General features: G+C 42.7%; 1 protein-coding gene across 1 annotated transcript in view; it reads right to left on the bottom strand.

Annotated features, from left to right (window-relative positions):
• Window positions 1-20,682, bottom strand: part of LOC124595644 — a 31,073-nt gene extending 10,391 nt beyond the window's left edge. The window contains exons 1-2 of the mRNA XM_047134477.1: window positions 20,552-20,682; window positions 4,815-4,970 (exon numbers count right to left, since the gene is read on the bottom strand). Coding sequence (XP_046990433.1) covers window positions 4,815-4,970; window positions 20,552-20,599 — 204 coding nt within the window. The 5' untranslated portion in view covers window positions 20,600-20,682. The remainder of the gene's footprint in view (window positions 1-4,814; window positions 4,971-20,551) is intronic.
• Window positions 20,683-25,276: the final 4,594 nt, after the last annotated feature.

Raw genomic sequence — 25,276 nt, 5'->3', positions numbered from 1 at the left:
ATATTAACGACATAGGAGACAAAATCAGTAGCCGTCTTAGAGTTTTTGCAGATGAGGCTGTCATTTACCGTCTTGTAAAGTCATCAGATGACGAAACTGAATAGCAAAATGATTTAGATAAGATTTGTGTATGGCGCGAAAGTGGTAATTGACTACAAATAAATAAAAGTGTGAAGTTATTCACATGAGTGCTAAAACAAATCAGCTAAATTTCGATTAAGCGATAAGTCACACAAATAAGAAGGCTTTAAATTCAACTAAATACTTAGGGATTACAATTACAAATACTCTAAATTGGAACGATCACGTAGATAATGTTGTGGGTAGAGCCAACCAGAGTCTGTGATTCATTGGCAGAACACTTAAAAGGTGCAACAGGTCTACTAAAGAGACTGCTTACACCACGCTTGTCCGCGCTATTCTGGAGTATTGCTATGTGGTGTGGGATCCCATCAGGTGGGACTGACGGATGACATCGAAAAAGTACAAAGGAGGGCAGCTCGTTGTGTATTATTGGGAAATAGGGGAGATAGTGCCACAGACATGATAAAAACAAAGGCTTTTTCGTTGCGACGCGATCTTCTCATGACATTTCAATCACCAGTTTTCTCCTCCGATTGCGAAACATTTTGTTGGCACCCACCTACATAGGGAGAAATGGTCATCACGATAAAATAAGATAAATCAGGGCTCGCACGGAAAAATTTAAGTGCTGGTTTTTCCCGCGTGCCGTTCGAGACTGGAACGGTGGAGCGACAGCTTGAAGGTGGTTCATTGAACCCTCTGCCAGGCACTTTATTGTGAATAGCAGTCACGTAGATGCAGATGTGTAGATGTAGCCGTCAAAATGGCGTCTGTAACGGAGTTGCGTTCCGAGCAGACAGCTGTCATTGAGTTTCCTTTCGCGGAAAACCAGAGCATTGCATTCATAGGCGCTTGCAGAGTGTAGACGTAGACCTGGCAGTAAACAAAAGCACTGTAACTCGTTGGGCCAGGCGTCTGTCATCATCGCATCGAGGTCGCGCAAACCTGTCCGATCTCCCGCGTGTCGGCCGGCCACACACTGCTGTGCGGACACTCTCATTCGCGATGTTCGACGGATCACAAACACTTCGCTGCTCAATTGGACGTCTCTGCTGGTAGTGTTGATACTCTCGTCCACCAGTTGGGGTACTGAGAGGTGTGTGTCTGCTGGGTTCGTCGTCACCTAACAGAAGACCACGCAAAGAGGAACGAAGGATCATCTGTGTGGAATTGGTTGCGCGTTACGAGGCTGGTTCTTTTTGTCCAACGTCCTCACAGGCCATGAAACACGGGTTCATCAGTTCGAACCGGAAACAAAATGGCAATCCATGGAGCGACGCCATACCAGCTCTCCTCCTAAGAAGGTCAAAGCCACACTCTCAGCCGGTAAAGTAATGGTGATGGTCTTCTGGGACTGTGAAGGAGTTGTTCTGTCTCGTGTCCTCCTCATGATGCAACGATCAACTCTGAAGTGTATTATGCTACCCTCAAGAAATTGAAGAAACGACCTCAGCAAGTTTGCCACCACAAAAATGCAAACGAAATTCTCGATGACAGCACAAGGCCTCACACAAGTCTGCGCACCCGAGAGGAGCTCACAAAACATCGTTGGCCTGTTCTTCCTCATAGCCCAGATCTGTGTGGCCCAATGAAGGGTCCACTCAGCGGGAAGCTGTACGTGGATGGCGGGGAGTTCATTGACGCAGCAAAGCGTTGGCCCCGTCGTCGACCAGAGCAGGCATACAGGCCCTTCGAATACCGTGGCTAAGACCGTCGATTTGAAACGAGATTATGTTGAAAAATACGGCTTTTCTAGCCAAAATAGTCGGTATTAATAAGGTGTGTTGGAATCCCGAATAAAACTAACCTGCTTTCACAAAAACATGTGTTTTAGTACTTACCGAACCCCAGTCGCAATGTTAAATGTACACCTTCCATTAAAACCTACAAACATCGCATCTACCACAATCCAAGAACCAATACTGTAGGCTGACTAGCAGTTAGGCACAAATTTGTTGGATATTCTGGTATTGGTGCTGTAGGATCATCTTTATTTCTTTTCATCTCATGTATTTGCATCATCAAATCTCATTGCAAATAACCGTCTGATATTTTCCAGGTTTGGAGGAAAAACTTCAATATAAAACAATAAGCCAAGAAAAACGGACACTTTCTTCGCATTCCCGGGCCTATCCCCGATTCATGTATTCCACAGCAGACTCCAAACTGTCTAGAAAAGTAAACAGGACCAAGCTTTCTTTTCAGTCGTCGGTGGCTTTCTAAATTGTTGTGTAAGTCCACTTAATTGCACCACTGTATTGTTGCGTTCTAGAACGAAACCTATCAAACGGATGTGTGGACTATTAGAAACCATTTTTTCCATACCGGAAATCTCTCATATTTTCACCTGATTGTTCTTCGGAACTACCACTTTCCTGATCTGTTTTGCTTAGAATCGTTTTCGCATCACTAAGATAACACTTTCATCATCATTTGATCTCTCAGTTTTTCAAAAGATAGCTTTAAAACTCTTGAAAGTCTGTATCATTTGGACGAATTTTCTTTCTAGTTGGCCCAGGTAGAGAATTCATCGTACACCGGCATTGAAAGATAAATGTTAACAATAAGACTAGAAGCTTAAAAAACGTTTTGATGTGTTTAAATAATTAAACGCATTTTCCAAGTACATGAATTAATGCACAAGGCTTACAATTTTTTTCTCACGCAGTCACAGTCGTGATGTCAAATAGACTACGCAATCATCACTAAATTCAGCAACAAGTACCTCACCAAGAAACAAGTGTTAGGTCGTGACGCTGTACATGCAAACTGGAGAAAGATTAGTTTGAAGGTACGGTTCGACGAGTTCTCTCTCTCTCTCTCTCTCTCTCTCTCTCTCTCTCTCCCTCTCTCCCTCTCCCTCCCTCCCTCCCTCCCTCCCTCCCTCCCTCCCTCCCTCCCTCTCCCCCCCCCTCCCGGCCGAGGTGGCCGAGCGGTTCTAGGCGCTACAGTCTGGAACCGCGCGACCGCTACGGTCGCAGGTTCGAATCCTGCCACGAGCATGGATGTGTGTGATGTCCTTAGGTTAGTTAGGTTTAGGTAGTTCCAAGTCTAGGGGACTGATGACATCAGAAGTTAAGTCCCATAGTGCTCAGAGCCATTCCTCTCTCTCTCTCTCTCTCTCTCTCTCTCTCTCTCTCTCTCTCTCTCTCTCTAGAGTTGCTATTGTCAATAATTTATAAATTAAGCTTGAAATACGCAAATATGAATGAATATTCAAAAGACGTTGATCATCTGGTAAAAAAAACTACCACTCATAATAAAAAGCATAGCAAAATTTTTGAAAGTTAACTTAATCTCAACAACAGTGTGAAATAGCTGAGCATCTATCAGTGTGGTGTCAATTTGACTCCCGTCCGTAGTGAAGGGTTAATTCCATCGCTTCCAGAGGTGCTACTCTTAGTCTCGTCACTTCAAATGACTAGCCCAGTCTTGCGTCCACTCCCTGTGTGCTACAGCCCACTGTGTACGTTTCTTGCTCTGCATTTTGTTCACATAAGGGTTCTCTCTTGGAGTCATGGCTCGCAAAACACTTTCACAAAGTTCTTGTCTGGCCATTCGGTGAGAAACTTCAAATGCAGAAATTTCCAAGATGACATTTACATACGCCGACATTCTTGCAGAGGAAGACGGGAGATTCTGAGAGAGTCTTGATCAGTCAGTATTTGTTTTCTGTCACTCCTTGGAGCAGTTGTGGTTGACCCAGTTTCTTCAGACCGCCTGCAGGCTGACTTTCCTAACACGCAAATCTGTAGCTTCTGCAACCAACGTTCTTTGTTGTTTATGCGTAAATATAACCTCCTTCATGGAACTTTGTAACCGTAATCCTTTCACACGATGACCAACCAGAAACTTTCGGTACAGAAGACGTTGTTTTCAATACTGTCTTCCGGTGCAACTCAGCTCACCATAAGTAAGTCTCACTTCAACAACAGCAACTGTGTGTTGCTGACTACTGCAGTTACAACATTGATCGGAATGTTTTTTTCTCGCTGCTTAAAGCAGTAATCATAGTCTACGCATTTATTATTTGGTTTGTCGGAACAAACAAATGAGAAACTGCACTATCTCGTAAAATATTGAACTTAACAGGTAAATCTATTTATTTGTAATAAAAATATAACAAAAAACGATAAACATTTAGTATACATATCGTAAATAAATTGATTTAGCATTAACACAACCTACTTACATCTCGTGGTGTTACAAGAATGAACTTTTCAATAAAGGGTCTAGAATAAATCTCACAACTGTAGTTCAAATCTTTTCGCTGTGTGTATTCGCTGGTTCTTTTTACATCTTTCCTATACGTTCGTAACATGGATGTCGGTAATGAGAACAAACGATTGATACGAACAGGGAGGACTGTATATTGTAAATAATGTTTTGCTCTTTTTGTTTCATAACGTATGTTGTCCAATACTTACATATAAGGCTATTCGCAAATTACCATTAATTATACCTTACTAGTGACCTACTCTTTGTAACACACAACTTCAATCGATGTTTTATACTCATTTGTTTCTTGTCATGTTGCGGGGTTTTTATTGCCTGTCTGGAAAATGTTTTTTTCCCATTATTCTCATGTTCTGTTAGTTATACGGAATGTTATATAGTCGGGTGTAAGGACATCGAGTTGGATCGCCACAAAAGAAATAAATGAGAAAAGGGAAGATTATCATACGGGTGTTAAAGCTATCGCGGTTGTCACAATGTGAGTTGGCACTTACGATGTCATTTGGCACAAATTCTAGGAAGAAAGCGCAGACGAGCCTGGCGGCCTGGATGATAGTGAAGCTGCCGTACGTGACGACCTCAGTGACGCCGAAGTACTGGTACTTGCGTTGGAAGCCCGCCTCCATGCAGAGCAGAACGATGCCGAAAACCTGGAACAGTCATTGGCCAGCAGCTGTCACTCTAGAAGGAGCTGCACATGTTCACAGGCTCTCTCTGGATCATGTCCATGGCATCATAAGTGTAAGGAGTTACAGGAACGTCGGTTTTCTCGATAAAAGAACGTCAGATTTACCTTCCAGACCCTCGATCAGCGATTTTTTTTTTTTAATGATCTGTAATCTTCCTGTTCTGTGTCGGCGCTTGCGATCTAACTGCCATGCTATACATCATTACTTCCCCATTCTCAAAAGGTAATTTTCTGAAGAACTGTATGGTTAGAAAATAAAAGAAGCGTGGATAACAGTACGAATTTAATTACAGTAGAATTAGTAGTAGTTGCGTTGCTTAAGAAAGAAACCACCTGCCTTTGACCAAACGCACAGAACATGCACTATCTGTAACCCCTCAATTCCGAATGTCGCGAATTCGCTTCATACCAATGCTGTGGTAATAAATGGAAGATTAACTGTTTTTGAGCGCCAGTGCCGGTAGATGCTCTCTCTACACGAAGCTGCCAACGCTTCTGACGTGTGCTGCATTCTCATCAGTGTTTCGGGTACCCTTCAAACGCCACGACTTTTAATTTTTGTCTTTCATCTAGAAATTTATTTAGGTGTTAAGGGGCTAGCAGAATACGCACCAATCATGGCTGAAGCATGGACTCTCTTCATAGCTGGGGCAAGGCTCCATCTCCAAATTGCGACTGTGGTGCAGCCATGCAAACAATTTGTGACATAGTTGCAGAAAATCACAATAGGGCCAATCGTGGTGCTTTCGATGATTTCCTGATGGAAACGAATGACGCAACTGATTATATTAAAAATTTGGAGGTCTGTTTGTAAATTACATGTATTATTGGCTACGAAGTCTTTCGCGACATATTTCTTGAGTAAAAATCTCTCGGTGTACATGCCGCGCCAATTCAGGATAAAACTCCAAGCTTTCGACCACTACCTCCATGGTCGTCGTCAGGGCTAAAACTGACTGTCGTGAACTAGCGAGGTTCCCACTTTTATATGCAAAGGACGGCTTCTGATTGGCTGGAATACGTCATAGCAACAGCGATATGGCGCGTAGTGAAGTGGTGCCCTCTACTTCCATAGATGTAGTTACTATCCCGCGTTGCTTGCAGCGCCATCCCTTGAATCAGGAGGTAAAGTGCGAGAAGTTTTTCTCTGCGATTTTTCTTTATCTTTTCTTTATCTCGTCCAAGTGTTGCTAAGTGCATAGCCGTTGTCTCTGTTAAAGTTATTATCGCTAAGTCTAATTTCGACTGCTTCCCGGATCACAGAATCCCAGTAATTCGATGCGTGGGCTATTACTCTGGTTTCTTCAAATAAAATCTTATGCTTGTTAAGCAGGCTATGTTCAGCCACCGCTGATTTTTCCAAATACCTGTATTTCAGGTGACGTTGGTGCTCGATGCAGCGGTCGGCAACAGTTCTTACAGACTGGCCCACGTAATTCTTGCCGCATTCGCAAGGAATAGTATAAATTCCCGGCACTCTTAAGCCGAGACTATCTTTGACTGGTCTCAACATTTCCTTAATTTTTCCTAGGTGGTCGGAAAACTGCTGACAAGGCGAATGTCATGGTAATCCTCAATGCTACAGATTACCACAAGAAAGTTGGATTATTACTGGAGGACAGCACATACCGGATTCTCAGACGGGATCCCACATCGGCGCTCAGCAGGAAGACAAGGGAGCTACTAAAAAACTCTGGCCTCTCCGACGAACTGGTGAAGAACTTACGGCCGAGAGCACCTAGGCCACCGAGACTGTACGGTTTGCCAAAGGTTCATAAGGAGAGCGCCCCGTTGAGACCGATTGTTAGCGCTATTGGGTCTCCTGCGTACTAGCTTGCAAAGCACTTAACTAAATTGTTAGCCGGCCGAAGTGGCCGTGCGGTTAAAGGCGCTGCAGTCTGGAACCGCAAGACCGCTACGGTCGCAGGTTCGAATCCTGCCTCGGGCATGGATGTTTGTGATGTCCTTAGGTTAGTTAGGTTTAACTAGTTCTAAGTTCTAGGGGACTAATGACCTCAGCAGTTGAGTCCCATAGTGCTCAGAGCCATTTGAACCATTTGAACTGAATTGTTGGCGCCTATAGTTGGTCACTGCCCACATCATATTAAGAATTCAAAAATGATTGTTGATATCGTAAAACAGATGAAGATAGGCCCAAGTGATATCATAGTCAGCCTCGACGTGGTTTCTCTGTTCACCAAAGTACCTGTGGATGACACATTACAACTGTTGGCTGCTCATTTCTCCTCAGAAATTTTGAAGTTGTTCCGGCATACCTTGACGACCACTTACTTTTTATACAGTGGAAATTATTATGAAATGACGATTGGAACAGCCATGGGTTCGCCACTGTCACCAGCAATAGCGAATTTTTTCATGGAGGACTTTGAAGAACGAGCGCTGAGCAGTGCTCACCTCCGCCCATCATGCTTCTACAGATACGTCGACGATACTTTTTTAATCTGGCCACACGGCAGCGACACGCTGCAGCAGTTCGTCGAACATTTGAATGGTGTACATCTAAACATAAAATTTACATTGTAGGTAGAGAAGGAAGGGAAGTTACCTTTTTTAGATGTGTTGGTGGAGCGAAAGCCGGATGGACGACTGGGCCATTATGTGTACAGGAAGCCAACCCATACAGACTTATATCTGCATAGCCATAGCTTCCATCATCCGTCTCAGAAGAGCGCTATGCTGAATACTTTAGTACACAGAGCCAGGACTATTTCCGACAAAGACCACCTCGGTCCCGAGATTAACCATTTGATGACTGTTTTCAAGAGGAATGGTTATTCTGCCGGTGAAACTAAATCAGTATTGTCCAAGAAAGTAAGACACGATGCCCGGCCACATACAAGAAGAGGACCAGCACATAGCGCGGCTTTCTTTTTGCGGTGCTACAACGAGCAAGACAGCCAGAGTCCTGAAGAGGCAAGGAATAAAACCAGTTTTCCGACCACCTAGGAAAAATTAAGGAAATGTTGAGACCAGTCAAAGATAGTCTCGGCTTAAGAGTGCCGGGAATTTATACTATTCCTTGCGAATGCGGCAAGAATTACGTGGGCCAGTCTGTAAGAACTGTTGCCGACCGCTGCATCGAGCACCAACGTCACCTGAAATACAGGTATTTGAAAAAATCAGCGGTGGCTGAACATAGCCTGCTTAACAAGCATAAGATTTTATTTGAAGAAACCAGAGTAATAGCCCACGCATCGAATTACTGGGACTCTGTGATCCGGGAAGCAGTCGAAATTAGACTTAGCGATAATAACTTTAACAGAGACAACAGCTATGCACTTAGCTACACTTGGAAGAGTGCACTGGATAAAGAAAAATCGCAGAGAAAAAAACTTCTCGCACTTTACCTCCTGATTCAAGGGATGGCGCTGCAAGCAACGCGGGATAGTAACCACATCTATGGAAGTGGAGGGCACCACTTCACTACGCGCCATATCGCTGTTGCTATGACGTATTCCAGCCAATCATAAGCCGTCCTTTGCATATAAAAGTGGGAACCTCGCTAGTTCACGACAGTCAGTTTTAGCCCTGACGACGACCATGGAGGTAGTGGTCGAAAGCTTGGAGTTTTATCCTGAATTGACGCGGCATGTACACCGAGAGATTTTTACTCTACATGTATTACTGTTTGTATTATATTTAACATTCTACTTAAAAACCATACCATAAATAAATACAGTAGAATGGCACATCTGCGGCCCACTTCTCACTTTGACTTTTATCTCAAACGAGACAACGGAATACCGCCAAGGTATGGCTCAAAACAGACACCAGTCTTTGTAGACGGTACTGGATAGCTGGAACACAGCTAAAAGTTTCACAACAGACATGCTGATTATTATGTAAAGAAATCTGTAGATACACTACTGGCCATTAAAATTGCTACACCAAGAAGACGGCGTTGCCTGGTGAAACGTTGTTGTGATGCCTCGTGTAAGGAGGAGAAATGCGTACCATCACGTTTCCGACTTTGATAAAGGTCGGCTTGTAGCCTACCGCGATTCCAGTTTATCGTATCGCGACATAGCTGCTCGCATTGGTCGAGACCCAATAACTGTTAGCAGAATATGGAATCGGTGGATTGAGGAGGGTAATACAGAAGCCGTGCTGGATCCCAACGGCCTCGTATCACTATCAGTCGAGATGACAAGCATCTTATCCGCATGGCTGGAACGGATTGTGCAGCCACGTCTCGATCCCTGAGTCAACAGACGGAGACGTTTACAAGACAACTACTATCTGCACGAACAGTTCGACGACGTTTGCAGCAGCACGGACCATCAGCTCGGAGACCATGGCTGCGGTTACCCTTGAGCCGCATCACAGACAGGAGAGCCTGCGATGGTGTACTCAACGACGAACCTGGGTGCACGAATGGCAAAACGTCATTTTTTGGATGAATCAAGGTTCTGTTTACAGCATCATGATGGTCGCATCCGTATTTGGCGATATCGCGGTGAACGCACACTGGAAGCGTGTATTTGTCATCGCCGTACTGGCGTATCACCCGGCGTGATGGTATGGGGTGCCATTGGTTACTCGTCTCGGTCACCTCTTGTTCGCATTGATGGCACTTTGAACAGTGGTCGTTACATTTCAGATGTGTTACGACCCGTGGCTCTACCCTTCATTCGATCCCTGCGAAACCCTACATTTCAGCAGGATAATGCCCGACCACATGTTGCAGGTCCTGTACGGGCCTTTCTGGATACAGAAAATGTTCGACGGCTGCCCTGGCCAGCAGATTCTCCAGATGTCTCGCCAATTGAAAACGTCTGGTCAATGGTGGCCGAGCAACTGGCTCGTCACAATACACCAGTCACTACTCTTGATGAACTGTGGTATCGTGTTGAAGCTGCATGGGCAGCTGTACCTGTACACGCCATCCAAGCTCTGTTTGACTCAAGGCCGTTATTACGGCCAGAGGTGGTTGTTCGGGGTACTGCTTTCTCAGGATCTATGCACCCAAATTGCGTGAAAATGTAATCACATGTCAGTTCTAGATTAATATATTTGTCCACTGAATACCCATTTATCATCTGCATTTCCTCTTGGTGTAGTAATTTTAATGGCCCCTAGTGTACATACAAACACGTTGCGAGCACAACCCAGAGAAACATTTGTATTTTTGATGCGGATTAACGGGGAATGGTTCTGCGTCAGTTACACCACACTGAAAAGCAATTCCGGTTATTTTAAATCATTTAGGTCATATTGTGCCTTAATATTACGATGTTTAATTATATATTCAATCAGACTGCAAATATTTTCGTTCCAGTTGTTTTATTTCCTGTTATGAACGCTTAGGATTCAGTAAATGTTGCAACTAGGAAAAACTGTCAATCTTTGTGTAGCGTGATGAATTGGTTGAACTCGGGTTCGCTGAATATTTTGTTGATGATGCATTGCTGCGATTTAATCACTTTCATCCATGCGCCAAGGACTTTTGGAATAAGTTTGATTGGCCCGCCAGACTACGTGAACGGAAAAGCTATGCCAGTGGGTAAATTTCTCTTAAGGGTTAAGGTAGCAACTACCACTCGAACCATGCACGTCTATGCATGCCAAGTACAGCTCTTCATGACAGTCGGTCGGGGTGGCCGCTACAGTCTGGAACCGCGCGATTGCTACGGTCGCAGGTTCGAATCCTGCCTCGGGCATGGATGTGTGTGATGTCCTTAGGTTAGTTAGATTTAAGTAGTTCTAAGTTCTAGGAGACTGATGACCTCTGAAGTTAAGTCCCATAGTGCTCAGAGCCATTTGAACCTTTTTTTGTGCATGCCCATATCCCACTGCTAATAACCGATTCGCCAAAGTTCATGTCTGGGCTCTGTACTGCGGTCGCTGAACCATCTACCATTGCTACACTTACAATACGGCTATCCTGCCGGGCGTATTTGTTGCATGAACGTCCAGAACCTCGTCTTCGGGTGTGAGAATATTCACGTGACCCCTGATATCAGCATCGTTGTACACCTAACGCAGCGCGTCCAACTTTTGCGGCAGTTCTCCGAAAGGGCCATTCTGCCACTCTGAAGGCCATGATTTGACCCCTTCCAAACTCGCTCATTCCGTTGTAGAAAGCACGAGTACATCTCAGTGGCATGGTTACCTGCTTGTTTTACATAGTTTGCACCACACCGAGCCTTCTGGCTATGAGCATTCCCTGTTAAAGTGTAGACACAGATGGCGCTCTGGTAGCTGTGCTACTACGCTATCTGTTGGCAGACGATTTGAAACCATTTGATAATGGTACAACTGCTATCCCCTATCTGGCACACTCTGTCATCGGAACGAAATCATCGTCGTCTTTCGAGAAGTACTAATTTTTTTTCGACAGTATATTTATTACTGTTTCCGAGGTGGCATCCTCATGGGTAAAATAGTATTCCCGAGGTAACATAGTCGCCGATTCGGATCTCTGGGCAGAGACTAGTGAGGCGGATTTCATGATGAGGATGAACAAAACTGGCGTTTCACAGGTCGGAGCGTGGAACGTTATATACCTTAATCGGACAGACGGACTAGAAAATTTAAAAAGAGAAATGGAAAGGTTGAAGTTGGATACTGTAGTAATTAGTTCGGCAACAGGAGGAACAGGACTGCTGGTCAGTTGAATACTGTATTATAAATACAAAATCAGACGCACCTTTAATAATCAATAAGAAAATAGGAATTCGGGTAAGCTGTTATGAACAGCGTAGTGAACGCAATATAGTAGCCAAAAATAGATACTAAGCCCACAACCGCTACAATAGTACAATTTTATATGCCAACTAACTCCGCAGATGAAGAAGAGATCGAGGAAATGTGCGATAAGATAACAGAAATTATTCGTATACTTAAGACAGACAAAAATTTAATTGTGTTGCGCGACTGGAATTCGATGATAATGAAACGAAGAGAAGAAATAATACTAGATGAATATAGACTCTTAAAGGAATGGAAGAGGAACCGTCGTGGTAGAATTTTGCACAGAGCATAATTGAATAATCAGTAACTCTTGGTTTAAGGATCATGAAAGGCGGTTGTATACTTGAAAAAGACCTGGATACAGCGTGAAGTTCGAGATTGATTACATAATGATAAGACAGAGCTTTCGGAATCAGATTATAGTTCGTAAGACATATCCAATGTCGGTTGTGGACTCTGATCACTATTTATTGGTAGTGAACTGTGGATTATAACTGACGAAATTGCAGAAAGCTAGGAAAGTAGGGATATGGGACCAGGATTAGTTGAAAGAACAGGAAATTAATGAGAGTTTCAGAGGGAGCATTAGCAACAACTGATTAGGACGCGGGAAAGGAATATAACAGAAGACGAATGGGTAGGTTTAAGAGATGATATAGTGAAAGCAGCAGAGCATCAAATACGCAAAGAAATCCTTGGATAGTAGAAATAGTTGGATATCTCAGAAGATATCGAATGTAATTAATAAAAGGAGAAAATATAAAAATGCAGTAAGTGAAGCAGGCGAAAGGGAATACGAACATCTAAAAAGTGAGATTGACGAAAGTGCAAAATGGCTAAACAGGAAGAGTAACAGGACAAATGTAAGGATTTGGAAGTATATATCACAAGGGGGAAGATAGATGTCGGCTACAGGGAAATTAAAGAGACCTTTGGAGAAAAGAGAGCCACATGTATGAATATCAAGAGCTCATCTGGAAAACCAGTTCTAAGCAAAGAAGGGAAAACTGGAAGGTGGAAGGAGTATGTTGAGCGTCTATACAACGGAAATGAATTTGAAGGCAGTGTAATAGAATGAGGAGAGCGCGTCGATGAAGATGAGGTGGGAGATACGATACTCTGAGAAAGATTTGGCAAAGCACTGAAAGACCTAACTGGAAACAAGACATCTGGAGTCTTGGGACAGGGACAACCAGCCACGACAAAATTATTTCATCTGGTGTGCAGGATATATGAGCTAGGCGAAAAACCTTAGACTTCAAGAAGAATATAAAAATTACAATTTCAAAGGAAGCAAGTGCTGACAGGTGTAAATGTTACCGAATTATTGGTTTAATAAGTTATGGTTGCAAAGTAATAAAACTAATTTTTTTATAGAAGAGTGGAAATCAGGTAGACGCCAACCTCGAGGAAGTCAGTATTGATTTCGGAGAACTGTAGGAACACGTGAGGCAATATTGACACTACGACTTACCTTAGAAGATAGGCTAAGGAAAGGCAAACCTACATTTATAGCATTTCTAGACTTACAGAAAGCTTTTGACAAAGTTGACTGGAATAAACTTTCTGAAATTCTGAGGGTACCAGGTGTAAAATACAGAGAGCTAGAGACTATGTGCAACTTGTATAGAAACTTGATGGCAGTGGTAAGAGTCAATGGGCATGAAAGGCAAGCAGTGGTTGAGAAGGGAATGAGGCAGGGTAATAGCGTACCCCGATGTTATTCAATGAGCACACTGAACAAGCAGGAAAGGAAACCAAAGAAAATTTGGTATGGGAGTTAAATCTAAGGGAGAAAAAATAAAAACTTTGAGGTTTGCCGATGACATTGTAATTCTGTCAGGGACAGCAAAGGACTTGGAAGACCAGTTGATTGGAATGGACAACGTCTTAAAAGGAATATATTAGGTGAACACTAACAAAAGCAAAACAAATATACTGGAATGAAGTCGAATTGAGTCACATGATGCAGAGGGAATTAGATCAGGACACTAGACAAAGTAGTAGATCTGCTTTGCTGATTGGGTAGCCAAATAACTGATGATGGTCGAATTGGAGAGGATATAAAATGTAGAGAGGCAATGGCAAGAAAAGTATTTCTGAAGAAGAGAAATTTGTTAACATGGAATATAGACTTAAGTGTTAGGAAGTCATTTCTGAAGGTATTTGTCTGGAGTGTAGCCATGTATGGAAACGAAACATGGGCGATAAACAGTTCAGACAAGAAGAGGAATACAAGGTCTTGAAATGTGGTGCTAGAGAAGAATGCTCGAGATTGGATGGGTAGATTATGTAACTAATTAGGGGGTACTGAATAGAATCGGGAAGAAAAGAAATCTGTGGCACAACTTAACTAAAAGAAGCGATCGGTTGACGAAACACATTCTGAGACATCAAGGGATCACCAATTTAGTATTGGAGGGAAATGTGAAGGATAAAAATCGTAGAGGGAGACCAAGAGATGAATACAGTAAGCAGATTCAGAAGAATGTAGGCTGCAGTAGTTATTCAGAGATGAAGAGGCTTGTACAGGATAAAGTAGCTTGGAGAGCTGCATCAAACCATTCCTCGGACTGAAAACTGCTGCATCTATACTCCACTGACTGCCTTTTTGTTTCTGATTCGAAATGGTGAAATCTATTTTCACGATAGGGCCAAGAAATGTATTTGCACCACGGTGATACTGTACCAATAATTGTAAACATTCAGCGATTCAATTTTTTGCGGTCATTAATGAGAGCTCCAGAAATCATAGTAGTACAGCTTTTTTTTCAGCCCCAGCTCTTCAAGTATCTTGCACACGCTTCCTTCTGCGACACCTAGTTCAATTTTTTTCCATCTCACAGATTCCACCAAAATGACACTGTGATCTTATTGACATTCCAGGCTTAAACTCTCAGCCTACTGCCAGGTGCCTGCTTTATTCTTGGCAGAGAATAAATATATTTATTTACACCTTAAGTTCCTTAGGACCAAATTGAGGAGCAAATCTTTAAGGTCATGGAGCATGTCAGTACATGATATTAAAACATAAAAGTAATAACAGAAATGTTTATGACCCCGAAAAAAGTCAGGCCATAACATTAAGTACACGCAATCAACAGTACAACAAGGATCAGCTTAATTTTTCAAAGAACTCCTCCACAGAATAGAAGGAGTGATCCATGAGGGAACTTTTCATTTTCGATTTGAAAGCGCATGGATTACTGCTAAGATTTTTGAATTCTTGTGGTAACTTACTGAAAATGGATGCTGCAATATACTGCACACCTTTCTGCACAAGTGTTCAGGAATTCCGATCCAAATGCAGATTTGATTTCTGCCGATTATTAACTGAGTGAAAGCTTCTGATTCTTGGGAATAAACTAATATTGTTAACAAGAAATGACAGTAAGGAAATATATATATATATATATATATATATATATATATATACATATATTTATAGGCCATTGTTATAATACCCAGACTCGTGAATAGGGATCGACAAGAGATTCGTGAACTTACACCACTTATTGCCCGAACGGCCCGTTTCTGAGCCACAAAGAGCTACCCCAAAATATAATACCACACGAAATAAGCGAATTAAAATAAGCAAAGTAGGCTAATTTTCGTGTCGAACGATCACTAACTTTAGATACCGTTCGAATCGTAAAAATGGTACCATTAAATCTTTGAATAAGATCCTGAACGTGGGCTTTCCACGACTGTTTACTATACTATTTGAACCCCTAGAAATTTGAACTGTTCAGTTTCACTAACCATATAATCATTCAGTGAAATTAAAACGTCAGGTTTTGTTGAATTGTGTATTAGAAACTGTAAAAACTGAGTCTTACTGTGGTTCAGCGTTAGTTTATTTTTTACAATCAATGAACTTAGGTCATGAACTGCACTATTTGTGAACTGCACTATTTGAAACCGAGCCAATGTTGCACACAACATCCTTTACTACCAAGCTAGTGTCATCAGCAAACAGAAATATTTTAGAGTTACCCGTAATACTAGAGGACATATCATTTACATAAATGAGGAGCGGGAGTGACCCCAATACTGATCCCTGGGGAGCCCACCCCCCTCCCCCCACTTGATCGTACCCCACTCAGACCCCACATCACAGCCACTCTCAACACTGTGAATAATAACCTTTTGTTGTCTGTTGCTAAAGTAAGAGGTGAACCAATTGTGAGCTACGCCCTGTATCCTGTAATGGTCCAACTACTGGAGCAATATTTTGGGATCAAAACAATCAAACGCCTCAGTTAAATAAATAAAAAATATGCCTAGTGTTCGAAACCTTTTGTTGAACCCATCCAGCATCTCTCAGAGAAAAGAGAATATAGCATTTTCAGTTGTTAAACGACTCCTAAAGCCGAACTGTTCATTTGATAGCAAATCGTGTGATATAAAATGATCAATTATCCTTACATACACAGCCTTTTCAATAACTTTAGCAAACACTGATGTTACAGAAATAGGTCTACATTATCCCTTTCTTCCTTTTTATAAAGCGGTTTTACTATTGAGTACTTTAATCATTCAGGAAACTGACCATTCCTAAAGGAAAATTTAAAAATATGGCTAAATATAGGGCTGACAAGTGCAGCACAGTACTTTAATATTCTGCTAAGCAGTTCATCGTATCCATGAGAGTCCTTAGTCTGCAGTGATTTAATTATTGACTAAATTTCCCCCTTGTCTGTATCACAGAAGAATATTTCTGACATCAATCTCGGAAATGCATTTGCCAGGAGAGTTATGATTCCCTGTAGAAACTAAATTTTTATTTAATTCACCATCAATGCTCAGAAAATGATTGTTAAATACTGGAAATATATCTGATTTATGAGTAACAGAAATATTTTTACTACGAACTGACTTTATATCGTCAATATTGTGGTGCTGAGCAGACCCTTCCTTCACAACTGATCATATGGTTTTTTTTTTTATCCTGTGAAGTAGCTATCCTATTTGTGTACCACATGCTCTTTACCTTCCTGATAACACTTTCAAGCACCTTACAGTACTGTTTGTAATGGGCTACTGCAGCTTGATTGTGACTACTTGTTACATTTTGAAATAATTCCCATTTTGTCCTACAAGATATCCTTATCCCACTAGTCAGCCACCCGGGGTGCATTTTACTGCTAGTACCCCGTTCAGAACGTTCTAATGGAAAGCAACTCTCAAAGAGCATGAGAAATGTGTTAAGGAAAGCATTATATTCGTCATCTATGTTATCGGCACTATAAACATTCTGACACTCTTGTTTCTTGATGAGGTTTAAAAAACACACTACTGCTGTTGGATTAACTTTCCTACATCGTTTGTAATTATATGTGACATTTGTTTGAGTACAGAAACCTTTTAGTGCGTTATGGTCTGAAAGGCCATTCACCCTTGTACTAACAGAATGCCCATCTAGTAATGAAGAATGAATGAAAACATTTTGTATGGCTGTGCTACTGTTCCCCTGCAACCTAGTTGGAGAAAACGCAGTCAGATCATATGAATTTAGATCTACCAACATCCTTTTTCTTGCACCAGCATACACAAAATTAATAATGAAGTCACCACATATTTCTGGTACTTTCTACAAAATGTGAATCAAGAACCCTCTCCAGCTTGAGCAGAAATGCTCTGACGTCAGAGTTAGGGGCCCTATAAAGAACAACAATTAGAAATTTAGTTTCACTAAATTCAACTGCCCCTGCACAACATTCAAAAATCTGTTCAGTGCAGTGCTGTGATACGTCTATGGACTCAAATGGAATACTGTTCTTTACGTACATGGCCACTCCACCACCTCACAAGGCGGAACTCCTTGAAAAACAGCCAATTAATCTAACTGTAAAATTATTTATGTGGTGCTCCGATATACCAATAATTTCAGAGTCAACATCTACAAGCAGTTTACTAACTTTATCTCTAACACCTCTTATACTTTGATGGAATATGCTAATTCCTTCTCTACTTGGAAACATGACGTCCTCTGAAGGTGAGCCCTTAGTGAGAGGGACTTCCTTCAAGCAGGTATACCTAACAACTGACTTCAATCTAAAAAAGGTGCAGCTGTAATACCAACTACTACAGGAATTTTTCCATGAGTGATCCCACCACCACCCACTACACTTGTCACCTATAAGCTTTGCCAGCCTCACCTTCCCATACCTACCGAGGTGCAGGCCATGCCTAATGAAACCCGATCGACTGATAGATTGAACTGGCACCGCTGAAATGTGACCCGTGCCCTATGCCATCAGTGCCTTCTCCAGCCCCTTGTTAACACGCCTAAGAGCTGCAATAAATGTGTAGCGAACCGAGTTTTGAATCCAGTTTTCTGCCTTTCGACACGAATGATGGTGCTATGGAAACTTTTGATCTCTGTTCTAGTCTTGCAGCCCTCAAGAAAGTTTAATTGTATATCTAGCTGAGCTAGCGCAATGAGGAGAAAGGAGATCATATGATCACCGTCCCTGAAGGACAAAAGTCTCGCTTGGACTCCTTATACGGCAAAAGTTTAATGTCAGAAAGCTTCATTACAGAAGACGATCCGCTGCAGAGTGGTGGTTTCTTTCCGGGCACAGTTGCTAGGCTGTGGCGGACGCGTCGTAATCTCTGTCCTTGTACTGCTTCCATGAAAAGGCGTAACAGGGTTTGTGGACTGATTTGAATATTTGTCTTGAGAACTGGAAGTAAACAGTTGTACTACGGCGTGTCGACACTCTTAACGTTTCACAAATCAGATTACCGACTGTTCTCGGGAACTGGTGTATTAAGTGGCTGGTCATAATTCTAGCATCGCTTCTTTGAAGTAGTCTACTTCTTCCTCGATTACGACTAGGCATTTATACACTCCATAAAAGTATTGTACGCAAGTACTATTAGATCTAACCTTTAGAGCAGTGGTTCCCTACCTATGCATGGTCACTCACTGAGGGGTAAAGTGAAATTTTCTGAGAGGTAAAAACAAAAGGATTGGACTGTGTGTCGCTGACAAAGCTAAGCTATGTTAAAAAGGTAATAATTATTTTTTCGTGTGACTGTAACAATGAGTATGTAATTTTCCTGTATTTGCAGTAATTACAGACTTTTTTTCAAATACAAGCATTAACGTATGGCACTACGTGGGTGGTGGAGGTTTCAGCTTGTGAAAGGAATGAATTATCATCATCTTCACACATCCACCCACTATGCAGACACTTTGCACTTTTTACAGTGCCTCTATGAAAGTAGAGGTCAGACACACGTCTAACGCATGTGCTTAAATATGTCATGAAAATGCATTTTCCGAGTTGTAGGTAGTTCCTACAATGCTTCATTATTCACATCGCAACACATAAACATACTAATTGACAGCGCAGCACAATAGTAACCATGTAATGGCTACTAAACTGCTGTTATTATTATTATTATTATTATTATTATTATTATTATTATTAGTAGTAGTAGTAGTAGTGGTAGTAGTAGTGGTGGTAGTGGTAGTGGTAGTGGTGTAGCAGCAGTAATGCCCTGAAAAAAAAAAAAAAAAACCATTGGCAGGCTGTCTTGTAATTTCTGCCAGTTCAGAAGTAAGGAGTCCAGCAGTCAAGTGATTTACAAACAGTTAAGTATAGTGCACACAACGTAACTTGTTAATTTTAAATGAGGAGTACAGTATGTGGACGAAGCAAGTGTCTCTAGGGAGAGGAATTTTGCGGAGGAAGCATGTTTTGCAACAAGTGTCTTCCCTAGTGTGGGTAGTCAGCTTTCATTTCTTAAAGGAGTTGTAGATAGCACTCGCGATGCGCTGAGAAATTAATCATCATTCTATAAAAAAGTTTGTTAGAAACAAGCAGTACCATATGTCTCAAACTCATTAGTTCATGGTTTAACAAAACATCCACAGAAACAAAGTATCATTTATCTTTCGTAGTTTGAAAAATAAATATGTTTAAAGAAAGTTCTTTCTCATCTTAAAATTTACTTGAGGGTAATGTTGATGTGGTGGGCGGATAGTGGTGGTGGGCGCCGAGGGGAGTGGGGCGGGGCGAGAATAAGTGGGTACTAGCTAATTACTGATCACACTCGGGGGATAATGGTTTCAGAAAGACTGGAAACCACTGCTTTGGGGCACGTAGTAGTTCCGCAGCCTAAAAACGAGTAAATTTGCTTGCGCCTTCTCTATCCACGTTGCAAGATTCGAGTAATATTGCTACGGAAGTGAAATGAACGGCCTTCTTTAAATTATTGGGAAGAATTTTTCATGAATGTAGTAACAGTGCACTCGAAACTGAGGCAAAAATGTCAGCGCGCGTTGATAATAAATCACCTGGACACATGTCAAAAATTAGACATTCTCAGTCTTCTGTACAAACAGTAACGTATGTAAATTTCAAACATTGCCCTACGGGCAGACAAATGCTCAAATTTTAACAGCATTTAAACAGAAACATCTTCGGATCTATAAGAGACCGCGAAACTCGTGAGTAAGAAACAGGCACACTTTGAAACAGATCGTACAGTACCGACACTGTGAATAAAATTAAAGTGAAAGCTCAGCTGCCCAGGTCTCACAATGTGGATGCAAGAAGGCAAAATGTAAGAGAGTAGTCTGTGATAGCGTTAGACGAGAAATGCCGTGCATAATGTGAGTAGACAATTACACTGAAGAGATTGGACTGAGGAAAACTGAATGATAGTAGCGTCACCGACCGACAGACGTAGAGGAGAAGTTCACAGCAAGCATGTGTCTAGGCCGAAGCGACCAACGAAGGACGATGGCTTAAGTAGGATAAGCCACTGATTTGTGGAGAGGGTAGGTGAGAGGTGGTCTCAGTTGGCACGTACCAGCTCGATGGCGCAGAGCCCAAGCCTAAACTTGACGAGTTTCTTCATGGCGGCGCTGGCTGCTGCTACGTTACGATGAACACTGGCTGTAGGCGGCAAAGTTACTGTTACCGAGCAGTGCTACACTAGGATGTGTGCGGTCGCCAGACCGCCAGTAACATCCTACTTCCTTAACCTCTCGCAAATCGCCACTGGCACTTCTCTGACGCTGTGGAACTCTGATAACAGAGCAAAATACTTGCGCAATTGCATACGAGCGCGGTAATACCGTGTAGCAGCACCTGTGTCTCCATGTGACACTGATATTAAACTGTTGCGTCCAAACAGCAGCGTAGAGCGTGTGTCGCATCTAGTGTCTTTATGCTTCCATCTCTGATGCCATGCATGTCCTTGCATCGTGACCTTCTTCTTTGACTTCGTTTCGTCATTTTTGCCCCTCTCATGTTGGGAAACTGGCTTCAATAACTTACCATGCTGTTTACTCCTTGCGGTGACACTTTTCAGTGTAGTATATTCTTTCTTCAGTGTTCTCAACACTCCCGTGTTAGTTACTGCCGTGCTCCCTCTGTCTTCAGCATTCCTTGCAGCTGCATCTTTAAAACCTATTATTTTTTTTCTTTCTATAGTTCTTAACGCCCAATTTACTGAGCCGCAGGTGTCTACATTGCATGTGACTGCTGAGGTAATGCTGATATCCAGGGATATTCCCTTATATATTGTCATTGTTCGGTTCTTTACAATTGATTATCTCGCTTGGTTTATTTCTTTTTACCGTGTTGTAACACAGCCCGTAGTGAAAGTATTGTGTGTAGGTGGATGATCCTTGGTATACGCAAATCAACATGCCATGGTCTGTAATTGCTGATTGCAGTTCTTGTCACTTGAAGGTACTGGATGGACATTAAGTTAAAATATTCCAGAAAGTCGATCAAACGAAGACCGGAAGTTCTTCGCCATAAGAAAGTTCAGTATGCTGCTGGCAGAACCAATCGTGTTCCGTGGGAAGTGAATAAATGCTCTGTAAAAAAAACTACTAATACGAGGGATGCCCAGAAAGTAATGCATCGCATTTTTTTCTCTCAGCGGAAAACAATGCTACGATTGCGAAACGTTACGTGTTTATTACTTGAAGACTCCCGAGTGAGCGCTCCAAGTTTCCTTCACTTCCGACAGATAGCGTAGCTGCAGGACAAAGCGTAGCTGCAGGACAATTTCAAAATGGCGTCTGTAAGTGATATAAGTTAAAAGCAACGTGCCGGCATTGGGTATCTCACTGCAGAGAAAGAAACTGTAGGGAATATTCACAGACACTTGTGCAAAGTTTACGGAACACCTGCTGTCGACGGAAGTGCAGTTAGTCGCTGGGCACGGAGGGTCAGGTCATCAGAAGGCGTTTCGGCGGAGTTTCATGATTTGCAGCGGTCGGGGAGTCCATCCATGGCTGTCACACCTGACATGTTGCAGAGAGCTAATGTTGTCATTCTCGAGGACAGACGCATTTCGACTCGGCAGTTGGCGCTTTATCTGTCAATCAGCAAAGGAAGTGTGGATGCAATTACCCGCACACTTGGATATTCAAAAGTGTGTGCAAGATGAGTCCCGCGGTGTCTTATGGCGGATCGCACAGAAAAAACATTTGTCGCGATTTTGATGCAACGTTTTGAAGCTAAGGGGAATGCCTTCTTGTCCCAGATTGTGACAGTTGATGAAACCTGGCTGGGTCCACCATCTTGAAGCCGAAACAAGACGACAGTCGATGAAACGGCGCCATTCCCACTCCTCACAGAAGAAAAATTCTAAGCAACTGCTTCCGCCTGGAACTGTGAAGTTGTGATTCTCATTGATGCGATGCCAAGAGGTGGTACCATTAATTCAGAAGCACATGTCAACACATTAACAAAACTCAAAACGCGCTTCCCGCGATTTCGGCGCCACAGCAACCCAGGTGAACACGATAACGCTCGGCTCCATACAAGTCTGAGGACTGCTGAACACACTGTTAACTCCATCCACCCTACAGCCCTTACCTAGCCCCCTCGGACTTCCACTTGTTCGACCCATTAAAAGATGCCATCCGTGGAAGACATTTTGGGGACGATGAAGAGGTGATTCACACAGCGAAGCACTTGCTCCGCCACCAGGACACGGATTAGTACCGACAGGGCATACACGCCCTTGTTTCGCGCTGGAGGAAGGCCATAGAACGGGATGGAGATTACGTGGAAAAATAGTGTGTGTAGATAAAACACCATTCTTTCGTGTGTGTATTTCTCATTATGTTCAATAAAGAGTTGAAAAAAAAAATGCGTTGCGTTACTTCTGGGCAATCCTCGTAATATGACGTTTTTTCTTTCGTCATTTTTACGATACTAATTATTTTTTAAAATTTTGTTATGGTGTCTGTGTTATTAGTTATGATTGAAAAAGTGAAGTAAGCGCTGAATTAAACAAGATTTTCTCGTCTTCCAAAATTTTGCTAATTTTCAGAATAAACAAAGAGTTCCATCAAAGTACGAGGATTCTCAAAGTGTTCTGTCAGAGGAAAAGTTGTGATCTAGAGGGTACATTATTGTCCAGAATTGTCTTTGGCATAATGGCCGTAACTAAATGACGTCTTAGTAAGTTCAGCGCCGCCAATGCATGCCATGAAACAACCACTGCAGACGTGTATATAACCTCTACCGGAGTGATCGAGTGATGTGTCGCAATGAACTCGCATTTGGGAGGATGGCGGTTCAAATTACAGTCTGGTCATCCAGATTGACTTTTTTCCTTGATTTCCCCTAAATGAGCCTACACAAATGCGGGGACGGTTCCTTTGAAAAGACACAGCCGATTTCCTTCCCCGTCCTCCCATAATCGGAGCCTGAGCGCAGCCTCTAGTGACCTCTCTATTGTTGAGACATTAAACTCTAACCTTGTTTCCTTTCTTCCTACCACCGGAGTGCACACAGACTTGATCACAACAGGGATCCATGCATCTTAGTCGAATCTAAACATCAACAATTAACTGTGTCCTGATTTACTCGAAAAAGTCTGTGTTAAATTATAGTGTCACGTTATCAAAAGCATTGGTAGCATGTTTGGTTCATTTGGAAACAAGTGCTTAGCTTGCTTACCACTGCTTCAGTCCTTGTTGCCATGTGCTGCTTAGCTAGTTTCTACAGGAAGGGAGCAAGTAACGGACAAGAGTAAGTGCTTCCGCACATCGGTTACTAGGGCGCATGTCTTATCTTTCCGCTGTGGACACCCATCTCATTTCTCTTGCCAGCGCAGACCATTGTAAACCTGGTTTTTCACGGATCTTCTTTAATCACCGTATTGGTAAGACTATGTCATTGTGCATCGATTGCTTCACTGGAAAAAATCGTGATTAAAAAGTAGAGGTGTGGCAACGTAGTCCACGCTGGAAATTTCCACTCATAAGGACATGGGCAAGTCATAGTAGAAACCATAAATTACACACAGAGCTTAGTAGAGAGTAACAGCAATAGACTTGGGTAATAATTAGATCAAAATGCCCAGCCTTTTCAGGTACTTTGAACTTCGTGGACATTAACCTGCAGTTACTTGTGTAATTTTGTTAACCGACGTTCATTTCCATCCTGAGATCGGTTGATTAAAATCGAAGAATTCTTGCACTGGGCGAGCAGTTTACTACCGGTGCGTTCCTGTGCTCCACTGGTCAATGTCCTGTACTAAGACCTATTCAAGATAAACGGGCCTGATGCAGAGAACTTGTGTACTTACCAAATATGTTCAGTTGGTGGTAGTGGTGGTGGCCTTCGGACTAGGGTTCATTTGAGTCCATATAAGTTCGTATTCGTTCCTTAAATTACTCAGAACATTTGTGGATATTATGGCGACTCCTTCCATCGCCTCCACCTGTAGCAGCAGGCTGGAAATCAGTCCCCAGCACCATCGCTGGTCACTTCCGCCGGAGGGAGAGCTTAGTTACGCTTACCAGATGCCACGCACGCCACACCGTCGCTTGGCCAGTCTCTTGTTCCGCTCCGATGAGGTAACATGTCATGGCTGTGTTTTCGGCAGCTCGCCCACCCAACGCCTCGTGGCTCACTTAGTCGTCTGCCATACTTCGCTGGAGTGTGAGCGAACGGCAGAATCTTCGCCCCACTTTTAAGTATCAGTTTGCGTCACAGTTCGTTTAACAAGAGGAGTGCTACCGCTTTTTTTTCCGCACCGGTTCCCCTAGATGCTTCTAGTGACTACGGGTGTACAAACCTGATGCCGAAAGCTTGTTTCTTTCTTCCGGTATCAGCACTTGGAATATGGCGTGCAGAGTGGTTTAAGTGTCGATAAGACAAATGATGATACAGGACTGTTCTTGCTGCAGGGACGTAGGGTCTGGAGGTGTGTAGATTCTGAAGTGGGAGCCTGGTAGATGCACTTACATTCGAATCCAAACGTTCAGATGTCGCCACTGCAACACATATTTCTGAGCTCGATATCTTCTTCTCCTTCTTTTCGTCATGGATTAGGGTTGGAGCCGTGTCTGTCTTCACAATTTATCTTTATTTCACTTTCTGGTCTTTCTACACTATCTGATCAAAAATATTCGGACACATTTTAGCGGTCGTTTATGCGGGGTGTGTCCACCCTTCGCCTTTATGACGGCTTGAACTACGCTGGGGACGCTTCCACTAAGGTGTCTCAATGTCTGCGAAGCAATGGCAGCCCATTCTTCCCAAAGAGCCGAAACCAGAC

The sequence above is a fragment of the Schistocerca americana genome, chromosome 2, assembly GCF_021461395.2.
Source record: "Schistocerca americana isolate TAMUIC-IGC-003095 chromosome 2, iqSchAmer2.1, whole genome shotgun sequence".
NCBI classification, from domain to species: domain Eukaryota; kingdom Metazoa; phylum Arthropoda; class Insecta; order Orthoptera; family Acrididae; genus Schistocerca; species Schistocerca americana.
This window is presented reverse-complemented; position numbering and strand designations above follow the sequence as displayed.